Source organism: Spea bombifrons, chromosome 1 (assembly GCF_027358695.1).
Source record: "Spea bombifrons isolate aSpeBom1 chromosome 1, aSpeBom1.2.pri, whole genome shotgun sequence".
Taxonomy (NCBI): domain Eukaryota; kingdom Metazoa; phylum Chordata; class Amphibia; order Anura; family Pelobatidae; genus Spea; species Spea bombifrons.
The window spans coordinates 34,879,227-34,895,665 of record NC_071087.1 but is presented as its reverse complement, the minus strand read 5'-3'; the positions used below and the strand labels follow the sequence as shown (position 1 = coordinate 34,895,665).

Genomic DNA, 16,439 nt, shown 5'->3' with positions numbered 1-16,439 from the left:
AAGACTCTAAAATGCCAACATCTATATTATTGGTTCCCTGGGTATTTTACCATTTTATGAACTTATTTACATAATGGTATTTACAGATTTTTCTTAAAATTGCACATTGGAAAGCATTTGTTCAGCATTGTAAGTGACTTCTACTCTTCAGGATCTGCATGATGATGAAGAATGACTCGGGTAGGCTTCACGACAGTAGATTGTTACATTAGCTTTGCCAGAACGCTTAGATTCTTTTTTCCCCCACTTTAAGTCTTTAAAGTGGGGGTCTAGCGGGGCAGGGTGGTTAGAATACAGATCCCCCACAGCGGTGCAGGGGACCTGCAGACCTGCATCCTACTCCCCGATACGCTCAGACAGCCTCCCCTGCCAGCACTTCCCACGGGGGGGGGGTGCCGGCACGGGAGGTTGTCTAAGCGCATCGTGCGGACCGCCAACCCCCCCCCGGACTTACCGGAGCAGACTCCCGGGTGTCTTGCGGGGCCGGCGGGGGACGTCTACGCAATACGCGTATACAACTTCCGGTGCCGGCACCCGAAGTTGTATTGCGTAGATGTCCCCCTCCGGCCCCGCAAGACACCCGGGAGTCTGCTCCGGTAAGTCGGGGGGGGGGGCAGAGGAGGACAGTGGCAGCATATCTCGGGGAGGGAGGACAGTGGCAGCATATCTCGGGGAGGGAGGACAGTGGCAGCATATCTCGGGGAGGGAGGACAGTGGTAGCATATCTCGGGGAGGGAGGACAGTGGTAGCATATCTCGGGGAGGGAGGGCAGTGGCAGCATATCTCGGGGAGGGAGGACAGTGGCAGCATATCTCGGGGAGGGAGGACAGTGGCAGCATATCTCGGGGAGGGAGGACAGTGGCAGCATATCTCGGGGAGGGAGGACAGTGGCAGCATATCTCGGGGAGGGAGGACAGTGGCAGCATATCTCGGGGAGGGAGGACAGTGGCAGCATATCTCGGGGAGGGAGGACAGTGGCAGCATATCTCGGGGAGGGAGGACAGTGGCAGCATATCTCGGGGGGGGGGACAGTGGCAGCCTATCTCGGGGGGGGGGACAGTGGCAGCCTATCTCGGGGGGGACAGTGGCAGCATATCTCGGGGGGGGACAGAGTGGCAGCATGGTTTTTTTGGTGCTTTTTTAAAGAAAAAAAATTTTCTTTAAAAAAGCACCAAACTTTTAGGGTGCGGCCTATATACGGGGGCGGCCTATATCCGAGCCAATACGGTATATATAAAACAAATAAATTGCTTGAAATTATTGATAGCAATTTGCAGAATATCTGATGTAGGTATCTTTTGTGCATCATAATGTCGTTTGGTATCCAAGAGCCGTTCCACTTTACCGGAGTTTTTAAAATGTGATAGTAAATTCAACTGGTGCAGTTATAACCCTTTCAGCGCATCTACCACACGTTTATATTTATAGTTACTATTAGGATTAATCCATACTCGGCCCCTAAATCGATTTTGGTGAGGTAGCGTGAACTTTCAACGGTGACATCATGCGACTCTTTTCTCACAAAAGGCAGAGGCAGAGGGTCAGTGAGAACAAAGCTTCCCCCTGCAGCTCGGTGGTTATTAGCGTAGAAACTCGGTTGTTTTGGACACACAGATCATTCCAAGAAGCTTACTGGTCCTTAGCAGCCTAATTACATTAAGGGAAACGGCTGTATTGATGATGTTGCCGAAAGCCGATTAAATAAATGTATTCAGTTTATATTTTAACCTCAGACAAAGTGTTCTGGTAGAATTTGCAGGGCCTCCATTTGTTCTTTTCATAAAGACAAAACATCTCAAGAGGGAGGTTGCACTGGTTAAAATGTTAACCCCCTACACACCCCTTTTACCCCCAAAAAATCACATAACGTGCTTTTATTCTTGTGGTCAATTGTCTGCTCCCCGCTCCTTTATTTATTACTGTAGGTGGGGAGTTTTTTTGATGATTATGCATTGTTATAAGTACTAGAAATTCACCATTTGATCATCTACATCACTTATTTATTTGAGGACTGGGCCTTCAAAGGAGAGTTTTTTTTAAATTAAAATCAACCATTGCTTGTGCTTTTGTTTTTTAGTAATTGTTTGAAGGTATTTAAAAGTTTACCTTAGGGCATCAGAGCTCTGTGTGAATGAGGCACAACTAGTATTATCTAATTTCATATCCTAAAGTTCTCCCTTCTTTGCACTCATACATTACAAAGACAGCAATAGTGAGAGATAACTTAATGAAAAAAGAATAATCATGTAGGTCCCGAGAACAGGAAGTTTGGATGGTTGCTTCCGCGCACACATAACGAGGTGCATTGGGGCAAAGTGATATACCACCCATCTAAAACATGTATGCCTAAATCGTTTGATGAATGGGGATTGCTTGGGGGAATTGTGGGGAGCAGGGTACTATGGTACCATTCGTGGTAGGTATACCGTACTAAATGTATGCTGACATATGAGTTGTAGCCCAGAAACAGCTGCCATATCCTATGTTGTCCAAATGCCATGAAAATCTTTTAAAGGATTACCAACGGATTGGGACATCTGTTCAGAGTACCTCTGGTAGGCATTAGAGAATAGGAAGGTCTGGAAAAAAAACAAAAACATAAAAATTGGGGGGGGGAACAGATTTTTTCCATGGCTTCAAAATTTCCAGACATTTTCCATCTCTAGTGGGCATCCACTACTGCAGCCACAGAGGCTTTTAATTACTTTGATGGGCCAAGCAATATATGCCATATAGTGTTACGGAATCCCCAATATTTATACCTTTTTATAGTATTCACTGGGTATGTGCTGAATTATCTCGCTAAAGAGTTTGTAGGAGAGCTGCAGTTTCATCTCCCTGATCTTGGTTTACATTATGAAAGGGCAACCCAAGTGAACGCTTGCTCTGTGAATAGCTGGTACAGCCCTGTATGAAGCATATTTAACCCGGGGACTATGAAACATTTTCCCAAATGGGAGGCCAGTGTTTGCAGATTTGCAAACCGTTTATGAAAAAAAGGTTTCTTTAGGTAAACAAAATATGATGTCCAAAATAAATTGCTTAAAAAAATGTATCAAATGCAGGTGCTGTTCCCATGAGATGACACATGTAACAAAGCCTCTGTTTCTCCACCCGCAGGTGAAGGTTCTTCACAATCAGCTCGTCCTTTTCCACAACGCGATCGCTGCGTATTTTGCTGGGAACCAGAAGCAGCTCGAACAGACGTTGAAGCAATTCCACGTCAAATTGAAAACTCCAGGAGTGGACGCCCCATCCTGGCTGGAGGAGCAGTAATCAGACTTCAAAGCAAGAAGGCATTGTCTACACAGGGCCGATAAATTTAACTTGAGAAAGGGGGCTCAGAATCTTATGGATTCTTACAGACAGCTTTCACTTTTTCCTTTTTGTCATACTTTAACAATCAAATTTATTAATGGTGGAGTGGGGCTTTAATATATCCAGGCGCAGATTCTGTAATTTAATTAGGGAACACTTTTTTTTTTTTGTACCGGGGCAACAGTCAATAAATGTAGGTAAAATGATGTCTTTGCACTGAAAACCAAAATAAATAACGACCATATTTGTGGCCCAGATAGTGGCCAATTGAAATGTTTCCAAAGGGTAGTTAAACGATTTCTATCAAACATCAGATTTTATATATCTCTATCAGGCTTCTGTGAGGAGTTCTATGTAACTGAGTTTTTATTAAAAAGGCAAGAGTGCAGATATTTTGTAAATTCATACAAATAAGATTTTTTAAAAGCCTGTAAATATAAAGCAATTAAGATAAACCAGCTGGCTGGGAGCTGTGCAACTAGCAGGAGTGCTGCCCCTTACCTGAGGACTTTATTACAGTAGCATGGCCCGAGGGCATCTCCAGCTGTTCATTGGCCTTGTTACTGCAGAAAGTACAATAAGAAAAATGCAATTTCCACAGATTGAAAGAAGAAGGGTTTTGTTTACTCAGATTACTCCCCAGCACTCAAACTGCTGAACATCACATTATAATGGTCTTTTCAGATGTAGGGGGGTTTGATTTACTGAACCCTATTAATAGCTACTCAGGTAGCTTGTGGCTGGACAAACACTTCTGGATTGGGGCCAAACTTTGTGCAAACTGTGAATCCACGAGCTGGTCACTGACAAATTTACTTCCCTATACTTTCTCAGCAGATCTCAAACAAGTCTAGACTCTATGCTGATTCTGCAGAGAGTTCCTCCAAGTCCAGCTTTTTATTGGACATAGCATGAACGATAGTTTTTCATAGCACAGCCAAGTCTACCCCTAGTTCAGATGCTAGTTGTTTGGTCGTTACTCTTGATGGTTCAGTTACGTTATGGGTCCACCTGGTGCCAGCTAAAGCAGGGTAGTGAATTGACCATTCCTAAAACATCTGTGAGGAGAGCCAAGGAGGTTTTAGGAGGTTAAGCACATTTTCTATATGGTTCAGAGGGTTACAGATACAATTAGCCTGACAATCAATAGATGTCAACAGAAGTAGACTAGTTGCATACCACAGTAAATCTGTTGTAGCTCAGTTCTAGGTATTTTGGTTTGTGATTTGGAGTTTCAAGTTTAATTTTCAGAGAAAGGGGAAGAGGCGGTACATTTTCCCTGAATGCATTTGACCAAATCAGCCCTTGTAGCCTATAGAACAGTTCTAGATTTGTCTTATTGATTCATTAGTGTAAATGCCCACGCGACATAACGCCATCATATACGCCTGAACTTACCAAGAATTGTCATTCCAAATATATCCAAAAAAACAAGTTCCTATAGTTGATTTAGAGTGTTTGAAGAGCAATACAAATATTAACTAGAATATGTCTGTCAACTATATTAATACATAGTCTAAGATTCTTATTTTAACTTAGTTCATCATCTTTCCCATAAAAACTATATCTATCTCCTCCCCTCTCTAAGGCTTTCTGTGGAAACATGGTAAAGGTTGGGGGTTTTTTGTCCCTTAATAATGTATTTTTAAAGAGCAATTATACTATTAATACAACATTTTATCTCATCTTGCATTATTAAAATTACCTAATAGCATGCTCTAAAAAAGCAAAAGAAACTTATCTCTGCCAGCCACTCCATGCAGGGCGGTGCGGCTCTCCTGCGGTAGGGAGAGGATGTCTTCAAACATGTACATTTGAGTTGTCGGATCTCTCTCCCTAAGGAGAGAGGGGTCTCTTTATCTGTTCTTGTTTTTTTGCAATTGGATAAAGGTTTCAAAAACTGTAATGGTAGTAAGGTTTGATAAACCTCTTTATTACTAATTTAACAAAAATCCCCTTGAAATCCAAGGACTGTTTAAATGAGGTAAACCAAATAAAGAATGTAAAAACAAATTAAATGGATTGAACAGTGTGCAGACTCGCACTCAATCCAAAATTGCTGCTCAGGATATTGGACACATTAAGGCTTCATATCGCACTCCAGTACTGTCTGCTGGAACTACATCATGGTATTGTAATCCATGGCTGTACCTCAGCTGCAACGGTTGAATGAGATTGGGTGGTGAATGGGGGAGAGAGGCCTTGAATTTAGATACAAACCATGTTGGCCTTAATTCACAACGATGTGCCTTGTACGATGTGATCTGCCGGTGTTACGTTTTTTACTCACTCCATCTCCTGCCTTTTCACCCCAAATTTGTAGAAATCCTATTCAATTAAAGTTAATTTAACTGATCCTTGCACACTAGACCTTAGATTCATGAACCTATCCCCAAGTACCATTATCAGCACTACTGAGATACACCAAGTAGATCCTTATCATATAGTGATAGTTTGGGAACTAATGTATTGGCGTTAAGGAGAAAATATACATTGTACTAATTAACATTTCCGTGGTATCATTTATAATCTGTTCTATAACTTTGTTTGTTCCGTAATGTTTATCGTTGCTGTTTTTAAATGAATGTTTATGGGGTTCCAGACATGGACAAGCTGCATTCCGCTGTGTTTTTTTCTGTTAAATGAAGTATAACATATTACAGTGTTTACTACATAGATTGTGATTTCTGTATCATATGTTTAATTATGTAACAATTCATTAGCTGACCTGGTTGTAATGTACATGATATTAAAACACATAACAAATCGCAAGATATTCTCTAATGGTTCCTTGTTCCATTTCTATTTTTGTTTCTGTAACTTGATATTATTCTTGTAATAGATTTCTTTCAAAATCTGTCAAGTCTCTGATGTGAATTTTTATTCCAATTAAAAGTGCTTTGGTACATTCTGGTTAAAATTTTGAATAGAATAACCAAGTACAGTAACTGCCAACCTCGCCTTTCGGTCTCTGCCAATCTGAGTCTATAGAGGTGGCTTTTTTCATGACCTGGGAGTATTTCCTACAGTCCAACTTTTGCAGTTTTGGTTAAAATGACTGAAGGTGAAGACCAAGAGCGTTACAAACCTATGACTCTTACCAGGGGCGGGCTGGGCCGGGGGGCAGAGGGGCAATTGCCCCCCAGGCCGCCCTGAATCTACATTAAACGGCCGCACGGCCGCCCATTTAAGTGGCCGATTCGACCACGCCAGGGCCGTCTTTAATGCCCGCAGCATCCGCGGTGGACTGGCCGGCACACCGAGATGCCACTGCAGCCGATGTGGCTGCGAGTCTTAAAGCGGCGGTAAGACACGCTGGCCGCTTTAAAATCATTAAGCGGCCAGCGTGCCTGCACAGTGCCACACAGTGTCCTGTTCGATGTGACTCCGCCCCCTTAAGAGACATCACATTGTCAATGTGATGGGCCGCTCAAGGGGGTGGAGTCACACGGAACAGCTCTTCGTGACAGCTAGAGGAGCATGCTGGAGGACAGCAGCAGTGAAGGATGACAGCAAAAACGTAAGTATTAAAAAGAATAAAAAAATAGTTGGGGTAATAGGCAGAAGGGGAGCCATATTCAAAGGGGGGTCTGCATGGGTCAACAAACAAAATGGGGGTGGCTAGGGGGTATAAGTACACGACAGGGTGGTTGGGGCACCACACATAAATCAATACACAAAGGTGGGGGTGGGTGGCTGGGTTCAATATACATGGGTCATTAACAATGCAAAGGGGGGCATCAATACACAAGGGAGGGGGGGCTGGCTGGGGACATCACATAAATCAATACACAAGGGTGTTGGGACATAATGTACAAGGGGGGCTGGCTGGGGGCGCAAATCCACATGGGGCAATACACAAAGGGCATAATGTACAAAGTGGGGCTGGCTGGGTGCACATATCCACATGGGGCAATACACAAGGGTGTGGGGGGGGGATACATTAAAACCAAAGGGGGGGGCTGGCTGAGGCATCAATACACAAGGGGGAAAAACAAACAGCAAACCAGTGTGGAAAGCATTTTGGATGTGGGTGTCAGTGTGGCAGAGCCTGTCCTGGTGTGTGTGTTTGGATATCGGTGTGGCAGAGCCTGTCCTGGTGTTGTGTGTTTGGCTGTCTGTGTGGCAAAGCCTGCCTCGGTGTGTGTGTTTGGGTGTCGGTGTGGCAGAGCCTGTCCTGGTGTGTGTTTGGGTGTTGATGTGGCAGAGCCTGTCCTGGCGTCTGTGTTTTTGGCTGTCTGTGTGGCAGGGCCTGTTCGGGCGGGTGTGTGTGTGTGTGTGTGTGTGTGTCTGGGTGTTGGTGTGGCAGAGCCTGTCCTGTTGTGTGTGTGTTTGGGTGTCGGTGTGGCAGAGCCTGTCCTGGTGTGTGTGTTTGGGTGTCGGTGTGGCAGAGCCTGTACTGGTGTCAGGGCGGGCTGTTTGGGGACAAAATTGGCTCACGCTGGGCTGTTTGGGGACAAAGTTGGCTCACTCTGGACTGTAATTTGCTAATGTTATCTTGATGCTTATCTTTTTTGTTACAAAGATTAGCTGTTTTTTAATGTATTAAACATAATTTTTTTTACTCCCAGTCCCATCACATTACATCAATATGCGTTAGAAAATCAGGAAAAGATGGGCATGGATGGTGTGCTGATTCGGTGGCACAACGGGCCACTTGACTAGACTTGCCCCCCAGGCCTTAGGCTGCCAGCCCTCCCCTGACTCTTACACAAGATCAACTATTTTCCAGAAATGGCTTTTGAACATGCCACTATCTGGTTTAGGGACCTTGTGTGCCAATAACTTCAGTCTCTTTTTTAAACAGTGCAGTCATGCTGAAACATATATATATATATATATATATATATATATATATATATATATATATATATATATATATATATATATATATATATATAGATATATATATATATAGATAGATATATATATAGATAGATATATATATAGATATATATATAGATATATAGATATATACACAAAGTGCTCCCCAAGGAATAACTTCAGTCTGATGGCCATGGATTGATATTCGGCAGGGCTGACTAAAATGAGGCTTCATTATTCACCATGGCTTACAAACACCTGGCCCTAATAACCTCTTTCAGTTTACAGGGGGACGATACCTTTCCCATCTGATTACCTGGCACATCAATTAAAACAAGCCTCTAACGTTGCTGATATTTGTTCCTCCAGACAGAATAGATTACTAAAAAGCCACAAAATGGATTGCCCCAAACCAATATGACAAATAAGCAACAAACAGAGGGCAAATACTTGTTTTGAGTTCTGGACTATATTTGCATATTTTTAAAACTATCAGGTATGACCAATTCTTTAAAGTGAACTAAGAGCTATAGAGGTTCCTAAGTGAAACCTGTACAGACAACCCCCCCATAAAACCAGGTGTGAAATAAAGCAATTCTGTTCTGGAGAGATAGAAAATTGCCCTATTTTTTGAGTAAAGCTTTCACATGAGGAGTAGTTTCACCTTTTAGAATAATTAATCTAATAAAGTCTTTGTTTACCTTTGGGGAAAAGAACAGTAATTTTTTTCATACAAAGAACATTGCAATTTAATCTTAAAAGAAACTAGCCATTTTTATTACTAGTAACAGATGTAATACATTTTTGAAAAATTTTATTTTCTAAAAGATCACTAGATTTTGAATAATATAAAGTTTTTTTTTTCAGGTAGCTGCATTTATATGTGTTCTAGCTCTGTTATCGCAGTCAAAACCCTTGACTCATCATACTACCTATGGTAAACAATAGAATGGCTCTGTTTTAATCACTCAACCAGATATTATGACTAATTAAGGTCTATGGGGGAATGGACTTTATTAGCATTATCATAAACAATCAGCTCAGAGTGATTTTTAAGCAGGGAAAGTCACCCAAAATATCTTATGACTAACAAAAATGGCAGCCTCTGGACCAGGTAAAGGACTCCCGGTTTTTTTTTGTTTTTTTTTTTACATTTTTGTGCTTTATTGTTATTTCCAAAGATCCCAGCAGTAGGCAGATCTGCTGGGAACTTTTTTCAGTCTTTTCAGCAACATCCTTGTTGTCGCTGCCAACAAAGAATGCCCGAACTTCTGTATAGCTGCCATCTCTCAAACATTTTTTTAAAAAGGTTAATCTATTTTTAAAACAAATTATTTTAAAAATACACTGAAAAATATATAGCAGTATATTAATATGGTAAATATGCCCAAAGTTGTGTTTGTGACTGTTACCTTTTAGTCTCTTCTACTGAGAGTGAACACAGTCTTTCTCACCTTGAAGTGACCCTTTTGTCCTCTGGCGTCTCACTGTTCAGTGCTTAAGTGTTTAATTCAAAGTAAACTTTTTTCTTCTTCTTATGTCTTGCCCTATTCTGTATATAAAATTGGTCAACCTCTTCATGCACATATTGGCAAAGTTTGCAAAAGCATAGCCAAAAAATACCTGTTTCTGTACTACCAGCTCCCATATTGAATGGCAAGCATATGGCTCATCATAATGGGAGCTGTATGTCACAGTAGCAGAAAAAAATAAGCATGTAAAGGGTAAAACTCTATTAACCTTCCTTTCACTGCTGCAAGTGATCCTGCGTGAAAAGAAAAACAGCTACAAACCAAACGCTACCGAAGTTTAAAGTAAAACCAAGCGCTGACTGGCTCTTTGTTTCCAATCAGAAGACATCTAGATAGCATCTAGATTTTAGTCGCTGGCCATGAAAGGCACTAATAAGAAAATAGTGTCCCCTGCCTGCTATGAAAACGAGCAATAATCCTAAAAATATACATATACCATAATATTTACATAAATAGCTCAACTCCTCTAGAGTGTACACTTGCAGGGCCCTCTTTACGGGTTTGTCTTAGTCTGTCAGTTCTAGTTTTGTCATACCCCTTTAATATATGTATCGTAAGGAGTGCTGTGTAAATTGTTGGCGCTATATAAATAAAGGATGATAATGCTCTAAATGTCTGGATGTGATTTGGGGATTACTAGCTCTTTAATGGGATATAGAGTAGTAGTATATCAGGCCCCTTTAGGCAACCAACTGCTTCCAATGACTCTCAGATAGTAGGTTTAAGGTGGAAACGGTGTCTGTTTACTCAGCCAGCATGCTTTGCATGGCGTCTTGCTATCATATGCACTAGTGTTTGACCGAGTAAAAAAAACAATGTGGGCTATTCGAACGCGTGCATCTGAAAGTATGTAAATATGGACAGAGTAATTAGTCCTAGTTTTTAAAGGACAAAAAAAACCTTTCCATCTAACCAATGCTCTTTACGTCAATCAAATGCATGTTTGCAACAATGTTTGAAATCACTAATTGGCATTGTTTAATAATTACTGTGGCTAAAAGAGCTTTTATATGTTTGAATCAGTGAACGATTATGCACTTGAGATTAAAAATAGAGATTTAACAGCAGTGAAGAGCCATTCATTCACTTTATTTTCAGGGGCAGTTTTATTAATTTGCTCTTTCCAATTTCCCAGGTTAATGATTTGTGAGATACTCCACTAACAAGAAATCGTTGCCACGGGTAACCCACATATAAATATTATATCTAAATTATATTAATCATATTTATATATTTAAAAAGTATTTGTAAACACACAAACTATAAAATCCAGACCCCAAATTAACAGCAAGATAGATTATTGTCAATTATATTTACTCTATTTATATATATTTTTTATAATAGCAAAGACAAATAGTGTCTTAAAACTGTTCTGAATTTACTACCTTGATCTTTTCATTTTAGAGAATAAAACTGTATGTTATCCCAAACATTCTCTATATTTTCTCACTTTTTCATTTCTTTTAGTTATGGAATTATAAAAGGAAATGACACATGGATGAAAAACAAAAGTGCATGTAAATAATTACAATATAGCCACCGAGCAGGGATTTGTCAGAGACGTGCAGATAGATAGTTATTTTGCACCATTTTTCCTTATGGTAAGTTGAGATCAAGCTGGGCCAAAAGGTTGGGGATATTTCAAGAGGAGAGGAACGAGGCAGGTGAGTGCCCCTTCGTATAAGGAACGGGGTACGCACCAACTTTGCTCATGGTGGACATTTACTGGGGTTTGGAGTGGACAATTTAATGTTCTTCCATAGACTTTCACAAACTTTGCCACGGACACTGCTGTCCTTGTAAGAACATTTCACCTAGCTGTAGGTTAGACCACCAGTGGGACCAGGTCTTGTAATAAAATAAAGGATGTGGATATTAAAGATGTGAATGTCCATTACTTTCATTATTTTTTTTACGAGGGCCAGTGATCGAAAATTAAGTTACACTTAACATTCCGCTATGGCCTGGTAGGAGGCTACATATATTGTTTTGTGGACATGTTGGATTTCAGGTTGGGAAGGGCTGTCTATGGCTTGGAAAGCTATGATTCCCTTGTTAGGCTGCCCCCAGGGCTTGCTCACAGAGATTATGTACATGTTCCTTAAGAGGTTATAGCCTTGAGCAGGCCCACAAGACATATTTACATAGGATCCAATATGCTGTCAATTCTGCTTATACAGCTTTTTGAAACAATAATGGAGACACAGGGAACCCCTGCCTAGTCTCATTAAATATCTTAAAAAGCATTTGTCCTGTAGTACTATTAACAGTTGTGGTAGGAGTATCATAGCCTCCAGAAAAGCCACACACTTGGTAGGGAACCCAAGGTTTAGTAAAGTATGTAACTTAAATGGCCACCCTAACTTGCCAAAAGCTGTTTCTGCTTATGAGGGTATTTTGTGGACCACAGTATGCGAAATCAGGTCAGATGTGGATATTGTCATATGCTTGCAGTTGTATATCAGTGCATACGCAATGACAAAATAGTTTACGTCATTAAAATGCAAAATTTTGTGTGTGTATCATATTGTGTATTCCATCCCAAGGTCAATGTTTTATATTGATCTGATTCATTTCACAAAATACAAATCAAACTTTGCATTATTAAATTGCACTGCTTTTCTCCCTTTTTTATTCATTGAACTGTTTTTCAAATACTGATATGTCTCTCAAGAAATTGGTGACAGATTCTGCTTAAGTAATTATTCTATGAACTGGTCAACCAAAGAACCATTTGCTGTCTGTTGTGTATTACATTCTGTTTTATGGAAATCGCTGCATTGTGTCAGCTTAGACGTGTATGTTCCAGCAGGAAAGAGTATTTCAGAACTGTATGTCAGAGAACCTAGGACCGTGAATTGAAATTAATTTATAGTGGAAAACAATCACCCTTTCATTCTTCACAAGTATGATAACTGTCAGTTTAGCCTTTTGTGTTTTTTTTTCTTAGCATCCTATTGATAATGTCTCCTTTTTGAATGCTATGCTATTTCTCTTGGCACATAAACAATATCAACTGGTTTTATAAACCTCGTTGTAAGAGTAATACCAGAAAATTTGCAATTATTTTTATTTCAATTGTACTTGATTAAAAGAGACAAATAAATGCACATGTTCTTCTGCACCTTAATTTACAGCAGATGGTAGTTTTAAGAAATAGTGAAGTGATGTGATAATGTCTGCATTTCAGTGCCACTCATAACTTCAAGTCTACAATTTCAAATCAATATATATGTATAAATATATAGGGATTCAAGGACACTGACTGTTTCAATGGGCATCCCTCTGAGTTTTTATGCTGCAATCCGCTTTTTGTTCTTTAAGCATCTGGTCAGACCCTGGTAGGAAACTACAGTGTCTGGTCAGTAAAATATTTGCACAGCAAACAGTGTATAATGACATAGAGGAGACAGTTCCCATGAAAATGGGTGAGCTACACTATCATTGCAGAGAACATGTAAAGTTGTGCTATCCCAAAATGTTAAGATAAAAAATAGAAGTCATTTAATATTTGTATCTGCCCTCCATTGGCTGCCCATAGCCTCTACCATTAAAGTTAAACTTCTGACCCTTACCTACAGAGCCCCTAACACTATAACCCACAAATCTGCTCTTATCTCCAAGTACTCGCCCAACTGCTCCCTTCCCTACCCTCCTAATACCCTCAAATAGCATCTTGAAGAAACCATAAGTCCTCCCTACATTTGAGATCTCTACCCCCCTGACCCCTCCACATCCCCCTTGATACAATCAAAACAAGCAGCCCCACTCAATCCTGTCTTCTCCTTCTTTACCAGTATGTCGATGTCATTATTTTTAACATTATTGTTAAATTTGCACTCTCCCCGTACTGAAATAGCACTTGAAAGCAAGACAATAATTAAGTTATACATGGCAGGTTTACATCAGTAGTTTAATAACCTCCTATGTTTTTTGGTGTTTATTTTTTTACATGTCATGTAATAGAGAATTGCTTAATTAAAGATCTCAGCCTATATGGTAATAAAACACACTATATTTTGGGTTCTCAGATGGTGTATTAAATAAATGTCAGCACAACACGAATCTGAATGCCCTGCTAATTTATGTCAAGTTTAGGTGACAGGTCTACTTTAAATTATCTTGGCTAAGCATCATTGAAAAAGAAAGAAGTCGCTTACAGCTGTTATTTATTAGAAAGCAATAGCCAGTTACATTGTATCTATGGGGATCATTTGGAATGCATGGGATTTTCCCAGCATAGATTTCTTTAGACAATAATATACATGACAACTAATAATATACATGACAACTGCAGGATAGGCTGGGATTTTATAATAAAATCTTCATCAACATTTTTGAAAAGGGATCCCTGAACATTTTCTTTTTCACTTATTAAGATTAATTAATAAATTAATCTTAATTAAGCAATTAAACCAATTGGTTATTATAAATCAATCTTTAAACTAGACCTTCATCGCTCGTTAAAATGACCATATCATGCATAGATGACAAGTCTGCTTTTTACTCTGTGTTTATGCTACCTTGGAAAATACTTTATCAAATATATCCGAGGATATTTTGATCTAAAGAGCTCTCTTGTCCCATTGAGTGTCAATATAATGTCTCATACAGCCTAAAAAAAAACCACACACACACCTTAAAGCATTTAGTAAGTACTGTAATATGCATTCTATAATTCCTGTAATAAAAATTAAATGGCCTTCCTAATATGCTGCAGCTCCCAGGACAGCTACTGGCAGGAAAACACTCCCATTTAAATCAGTAGAAGCACTTTCTACACATGAATTGCAGGAGGGTCCCATTAGACCCCCCATAAAGTTCACGCAAGCCAGCACACTGCTAAACAGGAGATGGGTTTAGTTACATGCACCTACAAGTCACAGAAGCGGGGAGTAAGCAAACCGTTAATTTAAAGGAGGCACTCAAGCATATTACTCATCATGGTATATATATATATATATATATATATATATATATATATATATATATATATATATATATATATATATATATATATATATATATATATATATATATATATATATATATATATATATATACTGGCTGTCCTTTTAAATGAGGCATTCCAGATTCCCAAACCTCATATTATATGAATTTACAAGCAATATTTCAATCTATGAGTCAGTTGAACCTCTGCGCTGATGCCATAGTTAAGGTAGCTAAATAAAATATGTCAAATCAAAACCCATTATTTTCTCCATACCTTACATTTTACAGTTCTATACACTAAGTAAACCTATGCAGCTAGATTTACGGATTAAAACGTGCAATACATATGTAATAAACCTTAACTTGCTTTTCTCAGAATCTCCATGATTATCTCTGGCCATGTTTTCTTCCAAACAATTACTCTGATTGACAAGCAGAAAGCACAAGCCGTTTTAGATATGTTTAATGAATGATTTTAGAGATGCGGATGGTATAACCGCCTAAGAGGCTTATAAAACTATAGTGATACTAATACAGAACACAGCAAAAGTCACACTTCTTACAACAAAACATAAATAATCACAAGTTCATCAAGCGGAAAATAAGAAAAGTTGGTTAGCAAAGCATCATTTGTGGAGCATTCACCATGGACACCAGTGATGGAATTTGTACTGATCTGATCATTTTTTCCACATCATATTCATTTTTCCAGGTTTTTCTTCATGCAGGAATTCTAACTGTTAAAAAATTATTTTTCTAAATATAAACAAATACAAAACAAAAGAAAAATGAAAACAAATAGCACGTTTACAAAAACAAAGGATACATCTGAATAGATCTAGAATAATGATAATGAAGACGGTAACTTGTATGTTTTGACTACAGTATTAGATACCATCCGTCTTCTTTAGAGTATTATTTTGGGGTATATTAAGATCATGTAAAGTCATTCACAGGTTCCGGGAACAAATCATGTCTGGAATACCCTGCACACCTTGGTTTACTTTTTTAGTATATTCAGGGTCATCCTGGGTTTTTTCCCCAGCCAAAAAAACTTTGTAGGGTCTTTAGGAGGGATCATTCGAAAAACATTATTCCGTTTAAGTGAAATAAAAGCCCTAACGATGTTTATTCTTCCTATCCAGGAAATTTTAACCGATCCTTGAGAACCTCATTTGTATTTTTCATCAAGAGGAGAAAACGTGCTTCCACTATTCCAATATTTTATTGGGATTGGCTGTAATACCCAGATAAAATTGTTAAAACTCTATGGATTTTAGCAAAACGGTTATTTTATGTTATTCGAAAACAATGCTTCCACCCAAAAAAAAAAATGTAAAAAAATAAATCCCTATGAAACCACTACCTATGGCTGAGACTTCTAAAACCTGTACTCGGTGCAGAAAAGGTAAGTTTGCAGGAAGTCATTTGAGAGGCGCGAGGCCTGATTGCAGATTACATAACCATTAATGAGGAAGATTAAACTAAAGGATTGTCTCTATTCTATGGTGTGACCTGAAGGCTCAATTGCCCTTTGTTTCTGTATTACTGTGATGTAATTACCTGAATGCCCCTTGTGTAAAAACACTAACTGAGGGCAAAAGCAAACAAAAGCCCCCTCCCCATAGACTTGTGCGAGTCTCGGTTCACACTGGAAGGTAGAGGAGAGCAGCGCGACCCCGGAATCCACCGCGCCAGAAACTAGGCTACAGCTGCATGACCGGTACCTGAGACCTGACTCACTGCGCATGCGCATCCGCGTCGCCCAGTGCCTCGACACTGTTACTACTGCCCACAGTGCGTGGAAGCCGA

General features: G+C 39.5%; 1 protein-coding gene across 5 annotated transcripts in view; it reads left to right on the top strand.

Moving 5' to 3' along the window:
• ARFIP1 (ADP ribosylation factor interacting protein 1) overlaps positions 1 to 3,905 on the top strand; it is a 43,782-nt gene extending 39,877 nt beyond the window's left edge. For all 5 annotated transcript variants that reach the window (XM_053460514.1, XM_053460508.1, XM_053460500.1 and 2 more), the window contains one exon: positions 3,121 to 3,905. In XM_053460514.1, the coding sequence (XP_053316489.1) occupies positions 3,121 to 3,276 (156 nt within the window). In that variant the 3' untranslated portion in view covers positions 3,277 to 3,905. The remainder of the gene's footprint in view (positions 1 to 3,120) is intronic.
• The last annotated feature ends 12,534 nt before the right edge of the window (positions 3,906 to 16,439 follow it).